Raw genomic sequence first — 25632 nt, 5'->3', positions numbered from 1 at the left:
ATTACTTAAATAAAGGAATACTTTGTCTGTTGTTATAGATTAAATGCTATAAAAAATTTCACAGTGAAGCAAATCTGAACCTCAACAACCACAAAGACTCATGTTCTACAATGCTTGAAAATATGCAAAAGTGCAAACATGACCTAACATGTCTTTTTTGCTGGATAAGATGTAGTTTGTTGCCATATATTAATTAGAAACATGCCATTGGGACTGCTGATTGGATAGTAAATTTATGGTCTTTTATGTATTGAAATCTGTTCATAGAGTTAGACAGATGCCTGAAAATCATTGATCGTGAGAGAGTAATTTTTTTATCATGGCTATTTGGATTAATTGTAGCTGGTTTTCTAGATTAATGTAATTCTTCTTTTGTTACTGATCCCATCAGAAAGCCAGTTTCCACCACATCTTTTTTCTAGATATCAAATCACTTGTTTAATTTTTTGTATACAATTTAAGTTTTGGAAAGCATGTCTAACTTTTTCAAAATATGCCTAGACTTGTTCTTCTTCTCTGAGAGCAATTAACATATAAATACTGACAGTCCATGAATTTTCAAGACTGACAGACCAGAGAATGTCAGAATATAATGTAAGAGAAGATGCCAAATGCACCACAAATTCCCTTTAAATTTTGAAAATTAATAATTAATTTCATAATATAACTACAAAGATCACTAAGTCTTGATGCAATAGGTGATAATCTGTTGAAAAACCACCCTAACTAATTTAGATTTATGACAGATAAGGAAGAATATACACTAGGAAGGTGGCTTTCTAATGCAAAATGAGTTTTCACAGCCCATGTGTAGAAGAAACTTGTAGTCTCCGCACAGATCATGGATACTGACTAGTAGACCTACCAAAATATTGAGCATCACTTGAAATTTAATTTAGCCCTTTATGTGCTATAAATTAAAATATACATTCAAGTATATGCTTGTATTTTGGAGTCTGACAAGTTTTCTTAATCCAAACAATCTGAGTTCATTTCACAAATTTCTTACAATGCCTTGGGAATTTCTTCTTTAACATTCTGTTTCTTCCTAATTTAAAAATAGACTTGGTGCCTACAGACTTTAAACAGTTTATTGCTGTATGGTAACATGTCACTGAGCGACAGTAATTATTATTTATCATGTTACTATTTCACTTTGACTGATTCAGTGATAATGCCCAGAGATTCTGGCTGAGGTAAGATTTTCGTGCTGCGCAGTTTAAACAGTGATTATTTTTCTATCAGGAAAATAAATAGGCATGTTCCTTCCATATATTGAAGACAGCTATCACAGAACTTTTTCTGTCCTATTAAATGCTGTTAGCCTTTAAAACATGATGGCAGTACGCAGACAGCCTAGCAGGAATGGCTTTTGGCATGCACAAACTCTTAAGATTCCTGAGGACCACTTGGGGACAGCTACGTGATGCAGGCAAAAATCCAGTCTGGGACTAACTGCTTAATAGCATAGCCGAAGGCATTCCAGTGCAATCCCAGGCAACATTACAAGTGAGCTTTTAATTTACTTGTGTAGGTAAATCATCTCCCTTAACTGGTGTACAGCATATACGGGCACAAAAATGTGAGACTTGCTTTGTGTGCTGTCCTGGACACTGCTGTGAGCACCTGTCTTGATCCATGGCCAGTCACTCTAACCCTTCCTCGGCTGCTCTGGCATATGCACACCTGCATCTGTGTCACCAGCTGACAAGGGAAATCCTCTAGCAAAAAAATAGCCCAGGTGAAATAAAGAGGTTATTTTTCATCTGAATCAGATCCCTAAATCTTTTAATTGTAAAGCAAGAGGCCTGAGACAAGGGAAGGAAATTTCAGCAACTTAACTTTGTCACTGAAACCAGACATGACTGCACACATACATACAGAAAAGCAAATCTCTTGCCTAAGGTCCACAAAGCAGGAAATATTTCAGGCATGATTGGTACTTGACTGTTTCTTTAATCATGTTCTCTGTAAGAGAGCATGAGTAAAGAGTAAGAATTGTTTAGGGTAGTGGCCAAAATCATGGTGTTGTCAAAACTCATCTTTTGTAATACGATCAATTAGTAAAACAGTGTTGCTTTTCAAAAAGATCCTTTTTTTGTGAAGGGATGGTCTTACCATTTGTTTTTACTATTTAGTCAAGATTATATTTTTTTTTGATTTTCTACTTTATAACCAGATCTCTAATTCCCATTATAAGCCTGACACAGCTAAATTAGACCATGATTTCTGCAAGTTTAAAATAAGTGAATTGTGGAACTCTCTCAGGAAGATGAGTTTCTGTCATGCAGCTTCTCTTTCTTAATGTCCTCAGCATTTTCTCTCTTCACGACTTTTTGATCATTAAAGTGCCACTTGGGAATCTGGGGATCAGCTGGTGACATGAAGTTAAGTGCTTAAATTCCCAAGAATTTTACATGAAGTTTCTATTAAGGAAAAATTATGCTGAAAGTCATAATCTGAAGAGCCTGAAGCAAAGAAAAACCTTTAAGTCACTGATGACTTGTTATATTCTCTGTGTGGTGCACAAACAGACAGCAATTTATAACTACAGCAGAGAAATTAATCAGAGTTAGAATTCATGAACTGTTTGCTCAACTGATAATTAGGTGAGTTGTGTAAGCAGATATTCAAGGCATATACAGCCTTGAATACATATCTTGTGGTTGTTAGCAACTTAAAAAAGGTTGAGCTCTTCAGCTTTTTCTTTTCAGTAAGGCTATGGGATATATATATGTGGGATACTCACAGTTCAGTTGCCAAGAAAAAAATTAAGAAATGCAATTGTATGGAAATACCAAAAAAGCAAGGTCGTACAGGGTGGGGCTTAGCTCCGTAAGTATTAGTGTCTAGTCTGTAAGTGCCTGAAGAGGTCCAAAATACCCACATGTAGTTAATGGATACTACAGAGTAATTATGTGAGACTTGTACTCTGCTGGCAAAGCAGCTGGAAGCCAGAGGGGTTATTGTAGGGAACCGTATATCTGGTTTTACACAATTAAAGCCCATTTGAGTTGAAAGTCGGTAAGATATGGTGGAGCATTTCTTCAAGTATCAACCCAACAAGTGAAGAAGAGACTGTTTTTCTAAAATAATGTATACTTCAATGCACTGTTACCTAAACATATGCTTCTGTATCAGAATCAAGCACTATTTCCCTACAAAGAATCAGCAAGTGCCTAAATAGATGTATAACAGTGTATGATGCACTGTGTTAAGGAGAAATAATAGAAAGCATTGTCCTGAATAAGATTCCTCTGAAGAAAGACTGGGATTTTTCAGTTCAGAGAAGTCATTTAGGATCTTGTAGATAACCATTTCCTTGAATATAACCACAGAATTAATTTGGTAGCCCATGGTAAATGCTGTTTGTTGAGCTAATTGAAACTCATGACTGCCCATTTTCTTCAGATATTTAACTGGGTAAAAAAGTAAAATCTTCAATCTGCTTAACAGTCTGCTCCTGTAGTTGGATTAATTCAGAAGATACTTCACTATTTCCAAGAAGGAAAAAAAAAAAAAAGGAAGGGTAGCAGACTAAGCTACTGTGCTGTCTGAGTGGCTGATCTCACAGAGGCAGAAAAGCTTGTGCTGCATACAAGTTGAAGTCTGGTGACACTTAGGGACAAATAGACAAACTGAAAATTACAGTTCAGTGTAACTTTCCACCCATTTTACATATATACTTTCTTTTGCCTTCACAGTGTCCAGTTTTCAGTTTAAACAAATGTTACATACCGCAGTTAGATGGAACTGAAATTCTTCTGGAAGGTGACCACCATGATTATGAAGGAAGCATATAATATATGCCTCTGTTACATGCAGATAATGTTCATATTTAAAACTATAACACAACATGTACTAACTGAAGCACTTCATAAAATTAAATACAAATTTCACCTGCAAAATCAAATACATTTTTTTTCTTGTTTCTGCTCTGAAACACCCTCCTTTTTCTTTTCTCCTTTGTTTTTTTTTTTTTTTTTCATAGCAATTGAGCTATAAAGCCATTAAAATAGGAACTTACAATGGAAACACTGACAGATTCTTAAATATAGTAGCGTGAATAGTAAAACTATAATAACCTGTCAAAACTGGAAATGAAGGAGTCTGAGAGACCAGAAGAATATAAAAACATGTCCATTTCTAAGTTGAATGATGATATTTTTAGATTTAAGTGCTCTACGCGTTTCCACTAATTGCATAGGAAAGTGTGACAGATGAAATATCTGGGCATACAGATGACTACTTCTGTGGTTCAAAGATTTCAGTATTAACCCAAAGGTAGGTAAAAGTCAATAGTCTCAGGCTTCCCTGTGTCTCTGTCTAGCAACACTGTAGCAATCCTATATTAGTATTTGGAATTTAATGTCCCCATATGAGATCCCTTTGCTCTCTTCCTTTTCTCTGGCTTCTTTCACAGCTGCTGAATATCAGAGAAACATAACTGAAGGAACACAAAAGGATGCAATCTTAGTTAAAGGCAAAATTTCAGCAGCTTCAATACACTGCCTTGTGTATTATCTTACACACAGCTTGAACATTTTGTCCCCTCAAGTGGATTTATTCTTCATTTAGTACATATAGACAATGGTTCTCATTTAACACTACTGTTTAGTGTTTTTCTGTTCTTCGTAGGTCAGTGTGTGGCTTCAAATTTTATATCTGTATGACTATGAAGACAGAATTTCCACATTAATATTTCTCTATGTTCCTAATGCCTGATATCTTCACAAATATTCGTGTCTCCCTGTTTTCAGTGTCCACTAATTTTATTTGTGATATTTAAAAACTGATTGTCAGAGCACTCAATGTACACCTTCTACAGGCTTCTTTCTGGCTGCCAACCTGTCTCAATGACCTCAGGTGAGGCACACAGTGAATGAAGAACATGTCAAGCAGACAGTAACTTTGCTACATGACAATACACAGTGGGCAGTTTTGTATGAGTAAGTAAAAGCAACATCTCAATTTTATGAATTTTGGTAGCCAAGCAGGTTTGGGGCAGATCTGAATGAAGAACTTCATGTGTCATGGAAGAAGCCTTGATATTAACTCATTATATGGGTATATTCATTATAGATCAGAGTTTCCCAGCTGGTCAACACACTGATCAACTGATACACACACTGATGGGAGGGAGTAAGTAGACAGAGGCAGTCTGTTCTCCGTGGTGCCCAGTGATAGGACAAGAGGCAATGGGCAAAAACTGAAACACAAGTAATTCCATTTCAGTATCAATTCAATTTAAACATAAGAATATATTTCTTTGTTACTGTAGGGTTGATCAACTGGAATACGAAAAAGTTTCCCAGAGGGACTGGGGTGTCTCCATCCTTCGAGATACTCAAAAACCTGACTGGACATGACCTTGAGCAACCTGTTCTAGGTGACCCAGCTCAGATTAGGGGAGTTGGACCAGGTGCTATCCAGAGGTCCCTGCCATTCTCTGCTGTTCTGTGATTCCTCGATACCATTCAGAGAAAATAGAATAAAAAGTCTTTACCCACTTCCCAAACAATAAAGTAACCACCACAATATCTACTGCAGGAATAAGGCTGTTGAAGTTTGTGTTCTGGCCAAACCCGGGCCAGGCTATTGCATTCAAACTGTCCAAAATTCCCTCTGCTGCTTAACCTGCTGAAAGTTTTCTTCACCTTTTCTTCAGAAGTCCTTCAAATGAAAGTGTAATGAAGGAAACTAATTGCTCCATTAGAAAAGTGGTTGAATTGAAGTGGCAGATGGAGTGTTTTTACTATTTATTTTCCTCACAGAGATGCTGAATATATTTAGGTCCTCAGGCAAAGTTGACCTTGGACCTAGGTGGATGAATATGAGCAATTACACAATGGCCACAGAGAGGCTGGCACTGTTGTTCTGCTCACGGTGATCTATTGTGAATCTGCCCTTCAAGGACTGTTAATGATTTGTTGCAAAGCTTGTTCTGTCGTGTGAAGGAGAAAGCTTAGACTGTGACATTTGGAAAGGGAGCAAATAAACTCAGAACAAACTCAGAACTGTGTTACCAAAGCATACATATATGTTTAGTCATCACTGCATTTATTTTTTTTTTTAGATTAAATATTAATCTGCACCCAAATTGAGATATAAGAGAAATATTGATAAAATAAGCATTATTATTTGAGAAGCTTCAGCTCCAAAGCAAAAAAAGTAAAATAAAGCGACACAAAAATGGCACCATAAAAATCCTCAATCACCCATTTGTTGTTTATATTGTGCCTTTTTATTTTTTTTTTTTTAATTTCTTGGTATTCTGAATGGAGAAGAAAGACTAGGAGCCGAATAGAAGGCTTTGCACTGCTGGAGTGCTTTTGAATTATTTTAGTTTAACTATAATTAACGGATATGTAATGGAAATAATTATCTAGAGTGAAAATTCAATGTAAGTTTAATGAGAAGAATATTTTGGACGTAGGAAAAAGAACAAAAACAGGTGAACAAAGACTTATGATGCTTTTTAATACTTATGACTCCTAAAGTATATCTGTTTAAACATCAGCTGCAGTCACTACTACAGGGCAAGCTAGACAACAAACGTAGGTGACTTTAACAAAGTGATGAAACAGAGATTACAGCTCAATATGTAGAATTTACAGAAACTTGAACACAGGAACTGAAAGAATTTATAAAAAATGTTTGTCCAGAATTTAGACATTGACTTTATTAGCATTGCTCATGATTTATATTAATGTAACTGACAGCAGATTCCAGTCTGTTCTGCTATGGATTATAAAGCTTACTGCCCACATAAAATAATGTTATTAAATATCACTTTTGTTGTACTTTTTAACTTGATAGTTAAATTTTTAAAAATATTAATTAATTAATTAATTAATTAGAAACAGGATCCTGACTGGCTTTCTGATCTCAATAGTCTGAGTTTAGGTCTTGTTTAGAAACTGATGCTAAAATAGCAAATGAGGGTTTGATTACAGATGAGGAAGTAGCTGATTGGAATATTTCAGAAACTTCACAAAAATCTTTGTTATCACTGTACTCTTGCTCAAGGACCCAATTCCTCCTATTTACGATATAAATGAAAGTTACAACCAAACATTTTATTACAAATCAAAGCATAAACCCTTTTTTCAGACTTCGATTGCAAAATAATCCACTTTTCCATAAAACTAAATCTATTTATGAACTAACAGATTCAAAAGTTTTTTGAATTCTTATGGACTAAAAACCTCAATGTTCAAGTCAATAATCAGAGTACACACTGTCACAGGCTGCCATAAACCACACACAGTCATCTATCAGCATATGAGACAATAAAGTCCAGAGACAACTTGTTAGTAAAGATAGTTAACAATTTTAATTATTGTGAGAAGACTAATGAAAATATGCAGCTTAAACGTGTTTACCTACCTACACAACTCCCGTTGCTGTTGTACTCATATGTGTTCTAATTCCAAAGTAGAAGTATAACAATAGCTTTTTTTTTCCCCCTCCTCTTAAATTTTAGGTGAAAATGCTGATGAACTTATGTTTGTTTTAATATATTAAGGACTTGCTGAGATGATTATATATGAAAGAGATTTGAATTTTACATTTAGTTCATTTCAAATGCTGATAGTGATCATTATCATTACAAGTGGCATTCCTCAGGGGTCGGTATTGGGACCAGTGGTCTTTAATATCTTAGTCGGCAGCATGGACAGTGGGGTTGAGTGCACCCTCAGCAAGTTTGCCAACAACACCAAGATGTGTGGTGCTGCAGGGCAAGGATGCTGTCCAGAGGGACCTGGACAAGCTTGAGAAGTGGGCCTGTGTGAGCCTCATGAGGTTCAACAAGACCTAGTACAAGGTCCTACATCTGAGTCAGGGCAATCCCAAATATCAGCACAGGCTGGGGGACGAAGAGATTGAGAGCAGCTCTGGGGAGAAGTACTTGGGGGTGCTGGTAGATAAAAACTGAATGTGAGCCGGCGATGTGCTCTTGCAGCCCAGAAGGCCAAACATATTGTGGGCTGCATCAAAAGAAGTGTGGTCAGCAGGTCCAGGGAAGTAATTCTCCTCTACTCTGCTCTACTGAGACCCCACCTGCAGTGCTGGGTCCAGCTCTGGAGTCCTCAGCACCGGAAAGACATGGACCTGCTTGAGCATGTCCAGAGGAGGGCCACGAGGGTTATTAGAGGGCTGGAGTACCTCCCCTATGAGGACAGGCTGAGACAGTTGGGGTTGTTCAGCCTGGAGAAGAGAAGGCTCTGGGGAGACCTTATTACAGCTTTCCAGTACTTAAGGGGGTCTACATGAAAAATAAGGAGGCACACTTTATCAGGGAGTGTAGTGATGGCATGAGTGGTAATGGTTTCAAACTGAAAGAGGGTAGATTCAGATGGAGCTAATTCCTTTTCTGGGCTGGTTGACTTGGCAAAAATAAAACACACAATATGCACTTGATAGAAGCAATGTAGAAGAGGAATAGGCTGTGGCAGAAAAGATAAAGATATATTCTGCTGTTCTAACATTGCCTTTAGTCAGAATGCTTTTTTTCCATCTTTAATGGTTTAACATTCTATGCAAACTCACCACGTGACAGTTCTTAATGGTTTTTACTGGGATTTTTATCATCAGTCTACAAAGACAGACTTTAAAGTATATGGATGTGCTCACTGTGTCAGATTATTCCTTTCTAAAAATGTTTTACACCGTTCCCTTCTAATGGTTCCTTCTCAGACTGCCTGAAACATGGAAACACACATACTACTGCAATTGATTTACACTTTCTTTCCCAAAATCACTGCTTCCGCATCTCCCCTTAATAACTCCGTTATTGTTGTTTAAAGCGTACTGTAGGTAGAGTCAGAAGTGAGTTACCTTGAAACTGATGTTCCCCTCAACCCCACCCCTCTATAAAAAGTAGATGCAGGGGGACTGTGTGAATGACACAATATGCTCCCTGAACAGCTGACTAAAAATTAACTTGAATACAATCCATGTCTTTCAAAGATTTGAAATAGTTCACACATCTTTTTTTCTTCTGTGTTTCATCATTTCCCATTCCAAACTCTGTCAAAATAAGCAAGAATCAAAAGACGCAAATATCAAAAATGTATCTCCAGATCTTATTTTTATGAGTTTTTAACTTCAGAGTTAGACTATGTTTGGACAGACATCAAGTAATTATCGAAATGCTTTACTGGTCTTGGATTAAAATGTGATTTACATGTGGTGATCAGAGAAACTATAGTGAGTTTTGTGTAGATGAGAGGAAAAGGTCATGTAGTGAAAACAGTTAACTGGGTAGCTACAGCATAGAGGCATCAGTCTCAGAATGTTTGATATTATCAGCATCTTTGTAATATTGTTCTGTCGTATCTAGTCAATATGTACTATACAACTCATACCTGTTAGTAAAATGTTGTATATAATGCTGTTTCGCTCAGCCCCTCCAAAGAGCCAATATGGTGTGAAAAGTCACCTGTTTTTCCTTCTCAGAACAAAACAAATGGCACGAGATGAAAATAAAGCTCACCTGAATGAAATGGCTTTTGCAGCTAATGAGGACAGATGTGCTCTACTGCTTTCATCGATATTGCACATATGAACAAAAAGGCCTTGCTTCTATCTTTTTTGACTAATGCCATACAAGTCAGTTAAGAGGTTCATTCACACACATCACCAGAAAGAAGGTAAGATTGCTTTGTGTACTTAAAGACCATGTGCAGGGTGGCGAAACTATTCTAGTGTATCGGCCTGCAATCTTGTAAACTGCAGTTACAGCTGGCTTTTAACCTGCAGTGTTTAAACTATGTTTAATGTACAGAGCTGGACGGAACTTATTTAATCAAACATATTCTGTTCAATAGATGTGCTGATGAGTATAGAAATCATGTGTATAATTAAATCCTATAATGGAATTGTGTTTGTCGTCTCTGAATCATTTAAAAGTGATTATTAGACAGACTTCCATTGTGATCAAGCTGCAAATCTGCCTTATTAAAATTATTTCAAATGAATAAGCACATTTGATATTTTATGTGGTCCTGACTACTTCAGCCTCTTTTCATCTCTCCGCATCTCTAAACAATCTTAAGACTTTTCATTTCAATATTTTGAAAACAATAGTCACTACTGACAGACAAATCAGCTTGACAAAATAATTATGCCATACTCATTCTAACATATGCATGTTCTTGTCTCTTGCTGTATTTTCATATTATATCACAGAATCAAACATGCAAACATAACATTTATTTTACCGAACAGGCTTCTGACCTCTTACTCTCCCTTAACGCTTTGTCTCCTTTCTTCCAAGTGATAGTTGGCTTTGGAGAAGCTTGTGGCTTGCACTCAATGACAACTTCTTGGCCCTTGGTAATAATTATTGTTTTCCTCATTTGGTTTAGGGGGAAAGTGGGAGCTGAAGCTGTTAAAAAGAAGTACGTTAACTCTACAGAGAACAGTTATGACTTCCTGTTTCACTACATTTTAATAGAAGATAAGAATAAAAGATCTGATTTTGATGATAGAATCTCCATTTTTGGCTTGGAAATTATTACACTACAGATTAGATGGAATTTTACAAAATACTTGAAATCAGCAACCAGGACTAGATGGCAGGCCTATAACTTAATGCAATTATGAATTAGTGAGATGTCCTTCACATCGGCACACTAAAGTAAGATTCCTTGTGAAATCCAGCAGCTTTAGAAATTAAATACTACAGTTGATTTAGCTATACCTTTTCCAAAATTTTTGGATTTCATAGATAACTTATTAGAAGTAACTAGTTCAAAATTAAAAGAAGTTTAAATACCAGATCTATCCAAAATTCACTCTCTAGTGTTAATTCTTACAAAAAGTACTACTACTGTTAGAGAAGTTTTATTGCTTTCCCTTTTTCTATCTGTCTGAATATTTTGAATTGAAAAGTGAGACCTTCTTAATAGAAAATATTTAACAGGAAAATATCTTGTTCTTAGTATTTCACTATTCAAGAAGTTCCACTGATTACAATACATCAGCTAAGGTAGTAAATATATCACAAAATGATACTAATTACTGTAATTTCACACTAAGAAAGAACAGTATTTCTCAAGTAATCTGTTTGTGTTTTTCTTAAACTGGTTTTGCAAAACCAAAGCCCTCCCTGCAATTATCTCTACTAAACATATAGGAACATATTACACTCCATTGCCTCAAATATGTAGGAATTTCCTGCCATTATTTTGGGTAATTTTCATACCAGAGCTATTTATAGGGACAATTTATTCTGTTCTTTTCCCTTTAATAATCCAGAAAATTAAACACAACTCCTTCTTTAATGCAACTTTATGGTTAAAATTTAACAGGGATACGATTTCACAAATGACAAAATGAAAGACTGATTTTACTACAGCAATATATAATGTCCATTTCTGATATTAGAGAACACCAAAGAAAGTGTACAACTACCTAATATAATAGGTATACGTATTTTATAATAGATATAAAAAGCAGAGCCAGAGAACATTATAACCAACAGCGATCTCTTTGCTGACTGTATCACAAATGACAAAGGAAAGTGATAGAAAGAGAATAATCACTGACTGTAGGTTTTAAGTTATGGCTAGACAGAAGGAATTTAAAGAATTATCAGTGAAATTCTAATGTTGGCCAGCCAGGAGATAGTAGCAATGAACTAGATAGGTTATTTTTCAGAAGAACCAGATCTCAGCTCAAGTGTAGTATATTATTTCAGTAAATTCAGCTTTATTCTTCATTTGACTGGGAGTTTATAAGCATGATTCTCAGGTGCAGGTTTTAAAATTTGCAAGCTTCGAACAGTGCAGAGACCTCTAATCTCTGATATGGCCTTTGAATTACTTTGAAAGACACTTGTCTTCCAGTTGTACCATAGTCTAGTAAAGATCTTGTGACCCTTACAAGTCTGTGTCATTTAACCTTGTGTGAGTCCTCATATCACTATTGTCCCATCGTGTGTTACCACAGTTTGCTTTAAAAGAAAACTAGTGTTGGAAAGACATGTTTCAAGTTTTTATTCATTGAATCCCTTTTTCAACTTTCAAATAACGACTTTTTATTTTATTTCCAGGTAACACTATGTAGCGTGTTTGCTTTAGTATGGATGATACTATCTCAAGCATGTATTTTCGAGTATTCAATCAGTTCTGCTGAATTCACATGAAATTTTTACACCTTTAAAACTAAGATCATGCTTAACTACCTTTGAATAATGGCCTTGGTAGAAATAAAAACTTATTTTTAACAGAGACTAAAATGTATTTACTTTCTCTAAGGTTCTTCTCCTTATTTTGAGAGGCTAAAAAATATTTTTCCATTTATTTGAACTAAATTAGCCTTATATGAGAAATAGTAACAAAATGTAACTGAGTAATTTATGAAAGAAAATTTTCCGTTAGCAAAATGACCTGTGCTCTCTCAGGCAAAAAAGGACCCAATCACACATAAATAACAAGAATAAAAAGCAACACAATTTGCTCTTCTCTGGTATGTTTGGACTGGTAGAAGCTGCTCCTTATTATAACAGAACAAGAATAAACGTAGCAGTCTTTTCTTTTTCGATAATACTCACCCAAAATCTTCAGCTCGGCACTGGCATAAATGGTGCCATACTTGTTTTCTGCTAAGCATTGATACATTCCAGCATCTGAGAGATTCACACTGTGTATCATCAGAACACCATTAACCATCTCAATCCTGCTCTGTAATGGAATAAAAAAAAATAATTCTATAAAAGCAAACAGGCACGGGAAATTTTCTGTGCTATTAGCTTAAGGTAAAGGGACAAAAGACATCATTAAGCTAAAATAAGACTGGGCAACAAATTTCCTTGTCCTTACACTTTTCTTGTTGTATAAGGAATGACAAGAATAAAGCAGATGGGGGAGGGCAGAAAAAAGTCCAAAAATATTTAAAGGTAAATAATTTTCAGTGCAAGTTCGCTGTCTCCGAGGCTTGCTTTTGTCTGTTTGCTTGTTTATCTGCTATTACACTTACATGATTTTTAAAAGCAGTTCATCCTGGAAACTAATGAGACAAGAAGTCACTTGTGGGTGTAATATATCTGGCGATCTTCACATCTCTAGCAAATGTTTGGTTTCAGTCACGGTACTATTTTCATAAAAGTTGTTATAAAAGATTGCTTGTATGAGTAAGAGTGAAAGGGTTGGATCACCTTCATCATTAGTGCAAATTTGTTATTTGAAAGGTCCACTAGTAGAAAATAGTTACCACAGCTGGAAAAGAAGGGGCATTAATAGCTGTTTATTGAAATGTGTACTTCATCGAGCTGTGTAATGAATAATTTGAACTGCTATAAAACATCTCTAGGTTTTATTACTATAGTTGTTGTAGGTTTAATTAAAAATTGATAAAGAATAAAGTCTTTGGCAATGCAGACGAAACTGTGAAAAAATTCCTCTCTGTTGTAAGACCCCAGTTTAAACTGAAATTTAATTTGAAATTTCAGAGCCTAGTGCAACTAATGATTTGCAAAATCAGAAAACCAAAAAGTACACGTATTTAAATTGCTTCAATTTCAGGACCAATAGCTCCATCTAAAAAGGCAGAAATAGAGGAAGTAAAGGCATATAACCTTATTTTCAATGCTTCACAGCTTCAAAAGTAAACTGTGTTTATGTTTCCTCTCTCATTGTTTGCATAACTGGTTGATGTTCACAGACAGAAGCAACATTCACTGAAAAGAAAGATGTTATGTCTTTTGTATTCGTAAATCCATTTATGAACTTATTTATAAATGGAGACATTTTTTTCCCAGAATTGAACAGCTTTATTATAATCTTTTCTTTACTCTAAATACTTTAAGACTATAAAGATGGAAAAATGTTAGGCAAAAACCCACATAATGTGGGGTGACTTGTTGATAATTCTGTGAAAGAAGCAGAAGAAAGTGGAATAAAAGGAAGACCATGCCATAAGTGGTCTTTTAAAAGGAAAAGATAATTTCATTTAGATGTAAGTCTAAACCATATCAGGTGACTGTTGTTAAAGAGTTTACATTCGAGGAGTCTCACACAAAGCCTTGACGGCGAGTTCTGCTACTTGCAAAGAATTAATGGAGTTGAAAACCGACGAAAATATCATAGTCATTGTACCTCTTACATTAGCCTGCTAGTGTTTTTAAAAGTGTGATTATGTACAAAAGAAATGTGGTAAACAACATAACATTGGGGGAAATATGAAGGAACCTGATTGAGCAAATACGGCACCTCTCTGAGTTCATAGAATCATAGAATCATAGAACAGTTTCGGTTGGAAGAGACCTGCAAGATCATCGAGTCTAACCTTTGTCCTAGCTCTACCAACACCACTAAACCACGTCCCTGAGACAACATCTCCAGTCTCTTAAACACCTCCAGGGATGGTGACTCCACCACCTCCCTGGGCAGGCTGTTCCAATGCCTGACAACCCTTTCAGTAAAGAAATTCTTCCTAATATCCATCCTGAACCTCCCCTGGTGCAGCTTAAAGCCATTTCCCCTTGTTCTATCACTAGGGAGACCAGACTGACCCCTTCCTCGCTACAACCTCCTTTCAGGTAGTTGTAGAAAGCTATAAGGTCTCCCCTCAGCCTTCTCTTCTCCAGGTTAAACAGCCCCAGATCCCTCAGCCGTTCCTCATATGAGACATGCTCCAAATCCTTTACTAGCTTGGTAGCCCACCTCTGTACCCTCTCCAGCACCTCAATGTCCTTCTTGTAGATAGGGGCCCAAAACTGGACACAGTACTCGAGATGAGGCCTCACCAGTGCTGAGTACAGGGGAATGATCACCTCCCTACTCCTGCTGACAACACTGTTCCTGATACAGGCCAGGATGACTTTGGCCTTTTTGGCCACCTGAGCACACTGCCGGCTCATGTTCAGCTGGCTGTCAATCAACACCCCCAGGTCCCTCTCTGCCGGGCAGCTCTCCAGCCACTCCTCCCCAGGTCTGTAGCGCTGCTGGGGGTTGTTGTGGCTGAAGTGCAGGACCCAGCACTTGGCCTTATTGAAACTCGTGGATTTGACCTTGGCCCAGTGATCCAGCCTGTCTAGATCCCTCTGTAGAGCTTCCCTGTCCTCAAGCAGATCAACACTTCCACCCAGTTTGGTGTCATCTGCAAACTTACTAAAGGTGCACTCCATCCCCTCATCCAAATTGTCAATAAAGATGTTAAACAAGAGTGTCCCCAGCACTGAGCCCTGGGGGACACGACTTGTGACCAGCCGCCAACTGGATTCAACTCCATTGACCACAACTCTCTGGGCTTGGCCATCCAGCCAGTTTTTCACACAACATAGTGTTTGCCCTTCTAAACCAAGAGCAGTAATTTCTCTAGGAGAACGCTGTGGGAAACAGTGTCAAATGCCTTACTAAAGTCGAGGTCGAAGACATGCACAGCCTTTCCCTCATCCGACAAGTGGGACACCTTGTCATAGAAGGAGATCAGGTTTGTTAAATAGGACCTGCCCTTCATAAACCCATGATGACTGGCCCTGAACTCTTGGTTGTCCTGCATGTGCTGCATAATGGAACTCAGGATGATCTGCTCCATCAGCAGAGTTATTGCTATCTTTTTATAAAGAAAAAAATTAAGATACAAATTATATAATATCACTATCTAAAAGGAAAAATATTAAACATACTGTACATTATAGTACATTATAGTACAATGGTAGATGCTGTTGCAGACCAAGATCAGGAGGTCATGTCTCCCAAATATTTCAGAAAAATGGAGAGTTACTGATGAATGCTTGAGGTGGTTCAGAGGGGACATGTATAGAAAACCTGTCTGTATACTAACACTTAAGAAACTAATACAGAAAACAGTAATTTCTGAAGTACTTTTCAGTACTTTCTTTAACTGACTTTGAATGAAAGAAGAAACATGCAACATATTGTTATGAAGAAACATGCAACAATAGACTCCTTGTCTAATGTACCTGTGGCCAGAGAGGAGCTCCATTTTTCAGCCAACGATATGTGGGCCTTGGCTTTCCAGTGGCTTTACATTCCCATCGGAGCTGATCTCCACTGTCTAACTGAGTATCATTAAGTTTCTCCACCCAGTGTGGGTAGGCTGCAAGAAAAAAATACCACACTGTACAGAAAGCATAAAAAGAGGTAAGTCTCTAGCTGATATGCAAAGACCTAGTCAATTAAAGAGGTCAAATTATGTCCTTTACAAAGCTTGGTTTACTGTCAGAGAGAAGTACATTTAAACAAACAACTAAAACCGAAAGAGAAACTAATAAAATTAACGAAACTCCAGAACTTTGAAGGAAATGTTGTAACGGCACCAGGCAGAGATCAGTATTATGACTAGGAATAGAAGTCTGTCTAATTTGACAAAGTCCAATGGATTAAATTATTATAAACCAATGGACTAAAGTACTATATATCAATGCATTCATTATTACTGAATATAAGAACATTTGCTTCGTAGTCACAATAGAATATTTAGTAACTTTGCAAGACCTAAACTATTTAAATTTTGGTAAGGAGGTCAATCATCATAGACTGTTTCATGTAGTTTTCTCAGTTTGCTAGAAATCATGATTTATTTAGTTAGGAATGACTGGGCATTTGGTAAAGTATTTGCACATATTGTTGTTAAAATGTCTTGAGTTTAATTCATATTTCAAGGGAGAAAATATTTTTAATGTTTTTAAGCACAGAAACCACGAGATTTCCAGTTTTCATCAGGAACATAAATTACACAGTAATTCAATGTTAAAACAGTCTTTTTTTAAAGGTAAATAGTTAAGTGTAACTGTGATCATTAGTACCTAAATTTCATGTAATAATCTGTTAAAAAGCAGGGAATATTTTTTGCAAGGAAGAAGATCTTTAATGCAACAGTTGATCAGATAGCTATACGTAGGATCTTATAATTTGGAAAAGTCTGTATTACTCAGTGAGAAACTAAGTATTCATATGCAGAGATAAAACTGTATGCTTAAAAGCCAGCTTTTGGATTTTCATACTGTAGCAATTTGTATAGTACAGAGGATGATAGATGAAATTAATTAATTTAAGGATATTAAATATTGGATGTTTGGGTTTTTTTTTCAAATAGTAGAGAATAAGTAGCTAAAAGGCCTTCATTGCTAAAGGAATGTAAAATTCTTCTGCTTGGTGTGAATAGAAGTCCAGATCTGTCACAACAAAGTTTCCGCTTCAAATGTCGGATAATTGATAACGTACTTAAACATGAGGAACTGAGCTTAAAAATAAATCTTTGTATCTAACTGGCATTTGACAGGTTACCAATCAAAGACGTGAGAAGACATGAAAAGACATGACAGGTGATTAACTTCTTCTAGCTTACATCTCGTGCATGGTTGATAAAGAAAGTGAATGAGGTGTCTATCAGTCCTAAGCAGAGAATAGTCTGCTTCAGAGACTGACCAGACTGTTGTCAGAAGCTGGAAGCATATCAGAAAAAGAATAATTTATTTTTCTTTTAGTAGAAGAAAAGAGAGATAAGATTGACCCAACCTAACTCCCAAACCTATGACCAAAACCATCTGCTCCATTATTCTTATTATAGTCAAGACTGAATCACTTGATTAAGTAATATCGAAGGATCCCATGAAATCTTCAGAAACAGTTTGCTGGAGTCCCTGCTCGCTTGCGGTCTACTAATTGTGCTAAAAATATAATTCAACTGTATAGTTGATGTTGTTTCCTCTTTTGAGTGTTTTGATGTGCACAAAGGAATCATGCTGAGAAGCAATTATTGCCTTTGAAAATGAGTACACTAATAGGATTTTGGAAGATGTGACACTTAGATGTGTAACTAAAACTTCTTAAAAGTTAGCCAGTGGTGCCATAAAATCATGGGGTTTCAAAGAGGTGCTAAACTGTTCCTACTTATATTTCATTCTTTTCATTATTTTGTTTTCCTGAAAGTTGTACTGTATGACCCAAAGCATATCTAGTCTCATTTTTTGATGTTGAATTTGTTCTCATCATGAACCAGAGCATTCAGAATTAGAGTGTGCACCTGTTTACACTGAAATAAAACTGTCTCTCCAGGCCTGGCAGCAGAGTTGTTCTCCTCAGTACACAACTGCCATTCCCTACCCTCTGTCTGCAGGTGTCTTGATAGTAGAGTCGTGGCATGGGTTTTTCTTTGTAACCACAGACCTGCAAATGACAGTAGTATGTTCGATTGGTTTAACAATCTTTTGTCATTAGCTGGGGTATTTCTACGCTAAATTTTCTCCTCATAGCCAACACAGTGTTTGGATTCATAATTTTCAAGCTGTTGTACTTGCTGTCAGCAAAGGCAATGATTCAGATTCCCACCCCTTTGAGAATAAGGTAGCAAAGCAATAGGTAGATGCAGCAGGAATAGAACTAAATGCATGTCTGAGAGAAATACTTTTATCACTTTTCGGCTACCTTTCCTCTCTCTATGTCCTCCTTACTTTACCACAGAGAGTTCACTCTCTGCTCATTAGCAAGAGTAACTCTCCATAATATGATAACACTTGCTTTTAAAACCCTGTCAATAATTTTAAAAGTGAAACGTTTACCTGGACGTATAAACTCTGACTCAGTGTATTATTCTCCTTTTTTTTTTTAAACAAAAATATATTAACTTCATCCTGATATACATGTGGGCAAAGAAAAAATCCATAATTGCACTTAATTTTAATTAGAAAATAAAAATTCTAAGAAGCATTTAAACAGATTTCAAAAGTGAAAGGTTTTTATAAATGCAACATTCGTCTTGGGGAACAATGGGTGTTTGCCTGGTTTTTATCTGTCCGGTGATGAGTTTTGGGGTGAATGTAGGAATAGAAGTGTGTGTTTTATTATTGGATTTTGTGGATATCGTACCATAGCTTTATACAGTGCTCCTGAGATTTTAAAATCACCATCCAATCCCTGATTTATTTTATGCTGCATTTCTGAACCTGTTTATTCAAGGATGTCAAAATGGTTTACAAACACAAATTGGCAATAAATCTGCAAGCTTACAGGCCAGTTTTTATATCCTTTGTGCAAAATGAAATTCAGATGCAGAAAACTCAGCTTACTTTCTCAAATTATTACGCAACTTTTTGACTGAAAGAAGATTAAGGACAAAATTTTGCTTGGACAAATTACTTCAGATAGTGTCCTAAAATGTGAATAAGTACAGAGTTTGGGGTGAAAAAAATTGATTTTCTGGACACAAGGTCCATTGGGAAGTATACAGTAGGAGAAGAATAGGTAGCTATCAAAGTGACAAAGATAAGATAGCAAATTTAAACTGAAGGTGCAATTCTGACCACAAAAATCTCTTCCTCTCTAGCCAGTTTTACTGCATGGGGCTAGCCTGTAGTGGCACCAGTGGAATTTCTTTCATACAGTTTTTATAAAGAAATGATTAAAATGGTTTTTAAAATCAGGATGGTCTGTTACGCTGTGTTACAGAATATTCCTGCCCTCAGCCATTTGTTCCACTCCTGTGTTATGGCAAACCTCCCCTCCTGCTGTGGCAGCAGTGCTGCTCGTGGGGCACTGCTGTGAGCAGGATTGGAGAACTGATCTAGCCAAAAGAAAAATGGCCAAAAAAGTGGTATTGTGGTCTACCTCACATCACCACCTTCTGCTGAACTGACACTAGTGAGTAGGTAACACAGTAGAAAACCCATGAGGTTCAGAGTGAGAGAGGAGCAGGAACTGCACAAACCATCGCTTACTGTTGCGAAAATGCTGCTAGCCAGGATTTGTGGAGGAACCGTGATTACAATTTCTCCACCCACATTTTAATTTTTGTTGTCTCTTCTATTACTCAATTTGAACTTGAATAAAGTTTCTTGGAAACCTGCAGGATGAGCAGATCATTTGGGGAAAAATCACACCTCTCAAAATAGGTTGCAGCGCATATGAGGATGTCTTGCACTATCAAAATTATGTTTTTAATGCCTTTGTCACTTTTACAGCTGAATTTACTCTAAGTGCTGAGACTACAACAGCTGAAATTGTCAGCATCCAGAATACCACTTTCTGAACAACATCGGAAGTGTCAGCTGCATCAGGCAGTCATGGTATATCTGGATTGCAGCGTCAGGTAAGAAACGAAAAATCACTAGTTTGTGACTAAATGTGACCAGACAGGCAGACTAGGCATCCTGGGCTTTCTCCAAAATACTCTGACCCAGATCAGATGCAACTGATGAAATAAAGAAAATTCAAACAGACAGCAAGTGAGTTCCTACAGAGATATGCAAATTGTGAGACTGCAGTATGACACAGCTGGTCCTACCGCCTGCTCTGAAATTTTACAAGAAACCCCTGGTAAAGAACGATGGCCTACATCTGAATTTCTGAGCCAAAATAGTTGTTGTCTCCTGCAGGAATAAGATGTCAGTGAAAAGACAATGAGCTTAAAGGTAAATAATTCATGTTGACAGTTGTTATGAATAAGAGGTACAGCAGGAAATGCTGTTTCAAGTAATGCACCCCGAATACTGCCGTATCAGCTGTCAGCAAAGGAAGCTGACAATTTCATAAAGCAACATTTGGCTAAACTGACTCAGATCTGGTTTTTGACTTACCTGTAAGATAGTCTAAAGTTTAGTAATAGACCTACAAGAAACTCAATTATATACTAGTCCCACGTATCTGTCAATCAGAGGAATGAGACAATCTGAAGTGGACCATATTTCTATAATGTTAAAGAAGTTGTTCTAATAGTATTGTAAAAAATACCAATTAGATCAAATTGTTCACTATCCATAAAGGCAGTGACTGTAAAAAATTTAACAATAGGAATTAAAAACTCGTATTTCTATCTGGACAGAGTAGAACAAAACTGACATAGAAAATGTTTTCTATGGACTCCAAGATATGAGTATCATCTTTATTTTTGCTCAGAACAAAAATGTGTCTAGGCTAATGAGAGAGGCATCATGTTTGCTGTGATTTTGTGCCACAAGTCTGCAGGGTGCTCTTTAGGAAATAATTTTATTTTCCAGCATCTTAGTTTCTCTCTTGAACAGCACCTTTTATATTCCTTTAACTTTAAAAGAGGGAGGAAGAGATAATTGTAACAGTTTTATAAGGTGCTTTGGCATCTAGTAGTTTCACAGTTCTAGAACACAGCTAGTAAGTGTAAGAGCAAGGGTATATCTTATAAATCAAATTTAATTTTTTTGAATTTCAAACATTTTAAGAAATGCTGTCAAAAAAGACCAGGCATGCTGCTAAATGTCCCTGGCCCCCAGGTCCCTAGCAGGAGCTGCTATACTTTCATGGGATTGATTGACAGTAAGAATTTGTAATACCAGAGAAATATCGCTGGGGTATTGGCATAGTAGGAGGCATCAAAGTAGGACTTTGCTGTTTTCCGTAAAAGCCTTATGAAACCTTTGCTGCCAGTGCAGTATGGATGGCATGCCCAAAACAAAACCTGCTAACTACCATCTTTGCCATCATATATTTTTCCGAGCATATACCAAAAAAACATGAAGACAGAAACTTCCCTTGGCTTTAGGTGGATGAGAACAAAAAGCAAGGAGAGAAGCATCATCTCGAGATATGCTGTTGCTCACTAAAACAGAGGAGTTAAGATAAAGACATTGGAAATCTAGAGAAGACAAGAAAATTGATTATGCACCTGGAAATATTGACATATGTGGAAAATAAATAGATAACAATAGATGATCACAGTCTACGGTTATTTGATGAAAGCGTGTAACAGAATTGCATATAGTTAGTAGTGGGGAGAAAGCACTACAAGCCATGGGCTGAAATCAAGAAAAGAAAAAGAAAACTGAAAAACAGGAAAGACTCCTTAAAGGTATTAGCCTGAGGATCTGTCTGAACTGCAGCAATTAGAATTCCACTGACTGCGACATTTGAAGACAGAAAACAATTCAGAATCTGAAAGATTCATTGCATGATCTCCCGCAGTAGACCTTTCCTGCTAAATATTTAAGGCTGTAGGATTCATGGAGTGATAGCAAGTGATGTAGCTTTAATTGAGAAGCAGTAGGTGGGACTCAAGCATACATTCAATGTAAGGAAAACTTTGACTCATAAGTATTAAGAGCATGTCTTGTACAGGCTTTTGTTTCTAGCCTCTAGGATGCAGCAACATATATAAAATTAATTATTTTTACTTGTGCTGGTTTTGGCCGGGGAAGAGCTAATTTTGTTCACAGTAGCTAATATGGGGCTATGTTTTGGATTTGTGCTGGAAACTGTGTTGATAACACAGGGATGTTTTCATTACTACTGAGCAGTGCTTACACAGAGCCAAGGCCTTTTCTGCTCCTCACACCACCCCACCAGCGAGTAGGCTGGGGGTGCACAAGAAGGTGGGAGGGGACACAGCTGGGACAGCTGACCCCAACTGACCAAAGGGATATTCCTTACCATATGGTGTCATGCTCAGCAATAAGAAGCTGGGGGAAAAAGAAGGAAGGGGAGATGTTTGGAGTGATGGTGTTTGTCTTCCCAAGAAACTGTTAGGCATGATGGAGCCCTGCTGTCCTGGAGATGGCTAAACACCTGCCTGCCCACGGGAAGTGGTGAATGAATTCCTTGTTTTCTTTGCTTGTGTGCGCAGCTTTTGCTTTACCTATTAAACTGTATTTCAACCCATGAGTTTTCTCACTTTTACACTTCCGATTTCTCCTCCATCACACCAGAGGGGAGTGAGCGAGTGACTGTGTGAGGCTTAGTCACCAGCTGTGGTTAAACCACGGTTTTACTAGATATTTTTAGTTTCAGGTTGTGTTTTTTCTTTTCAACGTGATGCATGATTCAATTTTTATTTATGCTCGCTCAAAAAACCTTTAGAAAGACCAGTCTTGGAGAGAAAATATTCAGGACTTTCTGAAATCAGAACCTTCAGAAATTGTGCATGCCTATACTGAGAATTTTCTACAAAAACAGAAACACTTCTCCGATTCTCATTCCTGTACAATGAATTTGACAAAACTCAGCACCCAGGCATAGCAAGGGTGAAACATTAATAAAACTGTGATAAAAATCCTAAGATATTTCTAATATTGTTTTATGACAGATACATCATGCTTAGGAGAAAAAAGATAATTTCTAAAATTATACTGATACTTTTTGAAAAACAAACCAAACCCATAAACATCAAACATGAAACTGTCTTTAAGCCAGTTCTTTGAAGGAGTCAAATTTATTTCTATTATGAATTTAATACATTACTAAGTAATAAAAATATATAGCTTAATTCAATACTAATTTATTTCAGAAGAAAGATATTTCGTTTCTACTGCAACTTAGCTTCCTCCACAGAAAGTTAAAGCCCTAAGTGTGGACAAAGATTTCGTGGATAATTCTGATTCTGTGCAGTTACACTTACTGTACACTTGCAGTTGTCCTCTGAAGACATTTCTTCCACGAGAGTTTTCAGCCTTGCATTCGTACATTCCTGCGTCCTCTAGCTGCACATTAGGTATTTCAAGTACAGCTTGGGATTTTCTCAGGCGGGCTTTACTTGGATTATGACCATTAACTTTCCTCCAAGAGATTGTTGGCACAGGGCTGAAATATTTAATAAAATTACTGTTAGCACTCTTCCACTATTGAACATATAGATTCTGTTATCTGGTAGTTTAAACACTTAATAATCTAAGTAGCAATAAAATATAGCCACAATTAAGGTTCATATAATGCTTGATATACCTCACTTTCTGTAGGGACTCCTTAATAAATGGTTTGCTACATGGAATGTGTCTCTTTCATCCACAGGGGAGGCCAAGTTTTTATCGAGATCAAGAAAAATCACTTGATCACTTGAAATACTCTCTCTAGAGCTTCTTTAGCACTCTGTGCTTTACTCCTGAACACTTCCACTCGATAGGCTAAAAAAAATAAGAACTTCAAAACCTGGATGAATTTAACAAATTCCAACGCATCCAAATTTTCCTGCAATGAAATTGCAGTTCAGGACATCAGTAGATGATAGTGTCCATCTAGGTGGAGGATTTCAGTGCCACTACATCTTGGTACAGCTTGTGAATACACACCATTTCTTGCAAAATTGTCCTTTATGACTCTCTCCCATGGAAGAAAGACATGTATGGAAATCAAATCACCCTTTTTTTTTTCTTAGTAAACAAAAAATCCCTGATCTCGTTTTCTTCAGCACTCCAATCATGTATATCTTTTTCTTTTTATAGTTGGTTGCGGATCATATGATGGGTGTGGATCCTGTGAGTTCTTTATTTCCGCCCTCTGTATCACCATAGAAGCTTCATAATTTGCTTGTTATTAATCTTAAATTGCTTTCTTGATAGCTGATTTCAACTTTTGGTGTCCTATAGGTTTGAGGACTGTTCTATACAGCTTGTATGATTCTAATTTACAAATTTTGATCCCTATTAGAAGTTATTTTACATACTTTTCAATTAGAAGATTAAAAGAATTTCCCATTCTTATCTGTCACAAGTACTCCAACCTCTTCAATTCCAAATATGAAGAATAAATAGGATATTTCTGTCTCTGATGCACTAATAAAACTTACTGTGTTTAGCCTTACCATTTATGATATTTCTTTCACATCTTTAGCTACATATTTTGATTTTCTATACTTTGATAGTTATTTATATATGTTAGAAGTAGTACAAATAATATTAGTTTGTTAAAAATAATTCTTTTCCATTTATTAGCTCTCATATTTTATTTCTAATCACACACTTTGACAGTCAAATTTATGCTTTTTCTTGAGTGACTTTCTGGAGAATTTTTATGTCTTGTTTTGTGTTCATCTTTCAGTGTAAACTCCATATATGCTTGTACTCTTTCTATAGTTATGTCATGACTGTTGGCTGCAAAACAGCCACCGTGGCCAAGTGTTTCACTTAACTTTATCAGTCACAACACAGGTCCACAATAGGAATACTTTATGCTGGTACAGTGCAATAGTACTCAGTAAATACTGTTTTATGAATGAGGTAGGTGTTCAGGTACACTTTATCTGGCAACATAAAGGTGCCATACTTGTTGCCCATTTTTGCTTATCTGCCCTTCAGCCGCATTTCAAGTAAAATCAGTGGCAAAAATGCTTTTGTTGTATTGTCATGGAAGAAAATCATTTCTGCTGAATAGAACTGAGTGGAATTATTTCATAGTGTATACTTCTGAGAAACAATGAGGACATTATAAACCACGAAAATTGTCTCATTTAGCTGTTATGAGATTATTCTGAAATTAATGTATTTAGAAAATTTCCTTTAAATTACATTTAACTATTTTTTTTTTTTAAATTTGCTTTCATGTCTGTTACAGAAAGTAAATGTGTATAACACAGTAAATAAAGAGCAAACTTGTTGTTCTATGGGTCATTTAAAAAAACCCTCACTTTTTTCTTAGTCAGTATGAGGTAATAACTGGAGTTTTTCAAGGAGAAAAAGTTACTTTAGATTTGTAGATGTAACAATTTTCAAAGAAAGTACTCCCTAACTGCAAATCACTGTTCGCAGACAACTTGTAGTTCTGTTTAATGAAGCTTATTTTCCTTGCATAACTTACAAGTGAGGTATGAATTTTACATCTGAAATAAAAATATACCTATTCCTCCTCTGTGACTTGTGTGAGAATGAAATGAAATATATCTGAGTGAGGATGTGAAAGAATAACATTATGTGACTGTTCCAGA

At 36.5% G+C, this 25632-nt stretch overlaps 1 protein-coding gene across 1 annotated transcript in view; it reads right to left on the bottom strand.

Annotated features, from left to right (window-relative positions):
- The window catches only part of CNTN5 (contactin 5), a 264199-nt gene that overhangs the window by 125791 nt on the left and 112776 nt on the right, over positions 1-25632 (bottom strand). Inside the window, exons 7-10 of the mRNA XM_086481748.1 lie at positions 23335-23516; positions 15935-16071; positions 12563-12692; positions 10243-10393 (exon numbers count right to left, since the gene is read on the bottom strand). Of these exons, the coding sequence (XP_086337874.1) occupies positions 10243-10393; positions 12563-12692; positions 15935-16071; positions 23335-23516 (600 nt within the window). The remainder of the gene's footprint in view (positions 1-10242; positions 10394-12562; positions 12693-15934; positions 16072-23334; positions 23517-25632) is intronic.

Source organism: Leptosomus discolor, chromosome 1 (genome assembly GCF_034619465.1).
Source record: "Leptosomus discolor isolate bLepDis1 chromosome 1, bLepDis1.hap2, whole genome shotgun sequence".
Classification (NCBI taxonomy): Eukaryota; Metazoa; Chordata; class Aves; order Leptosomiformes; family Leptosomidae; genus Leptosomus; species Leptosomus discolor.
This window is presented reverse-complemented; position numbering and strand designations above follow the sequence as displayed.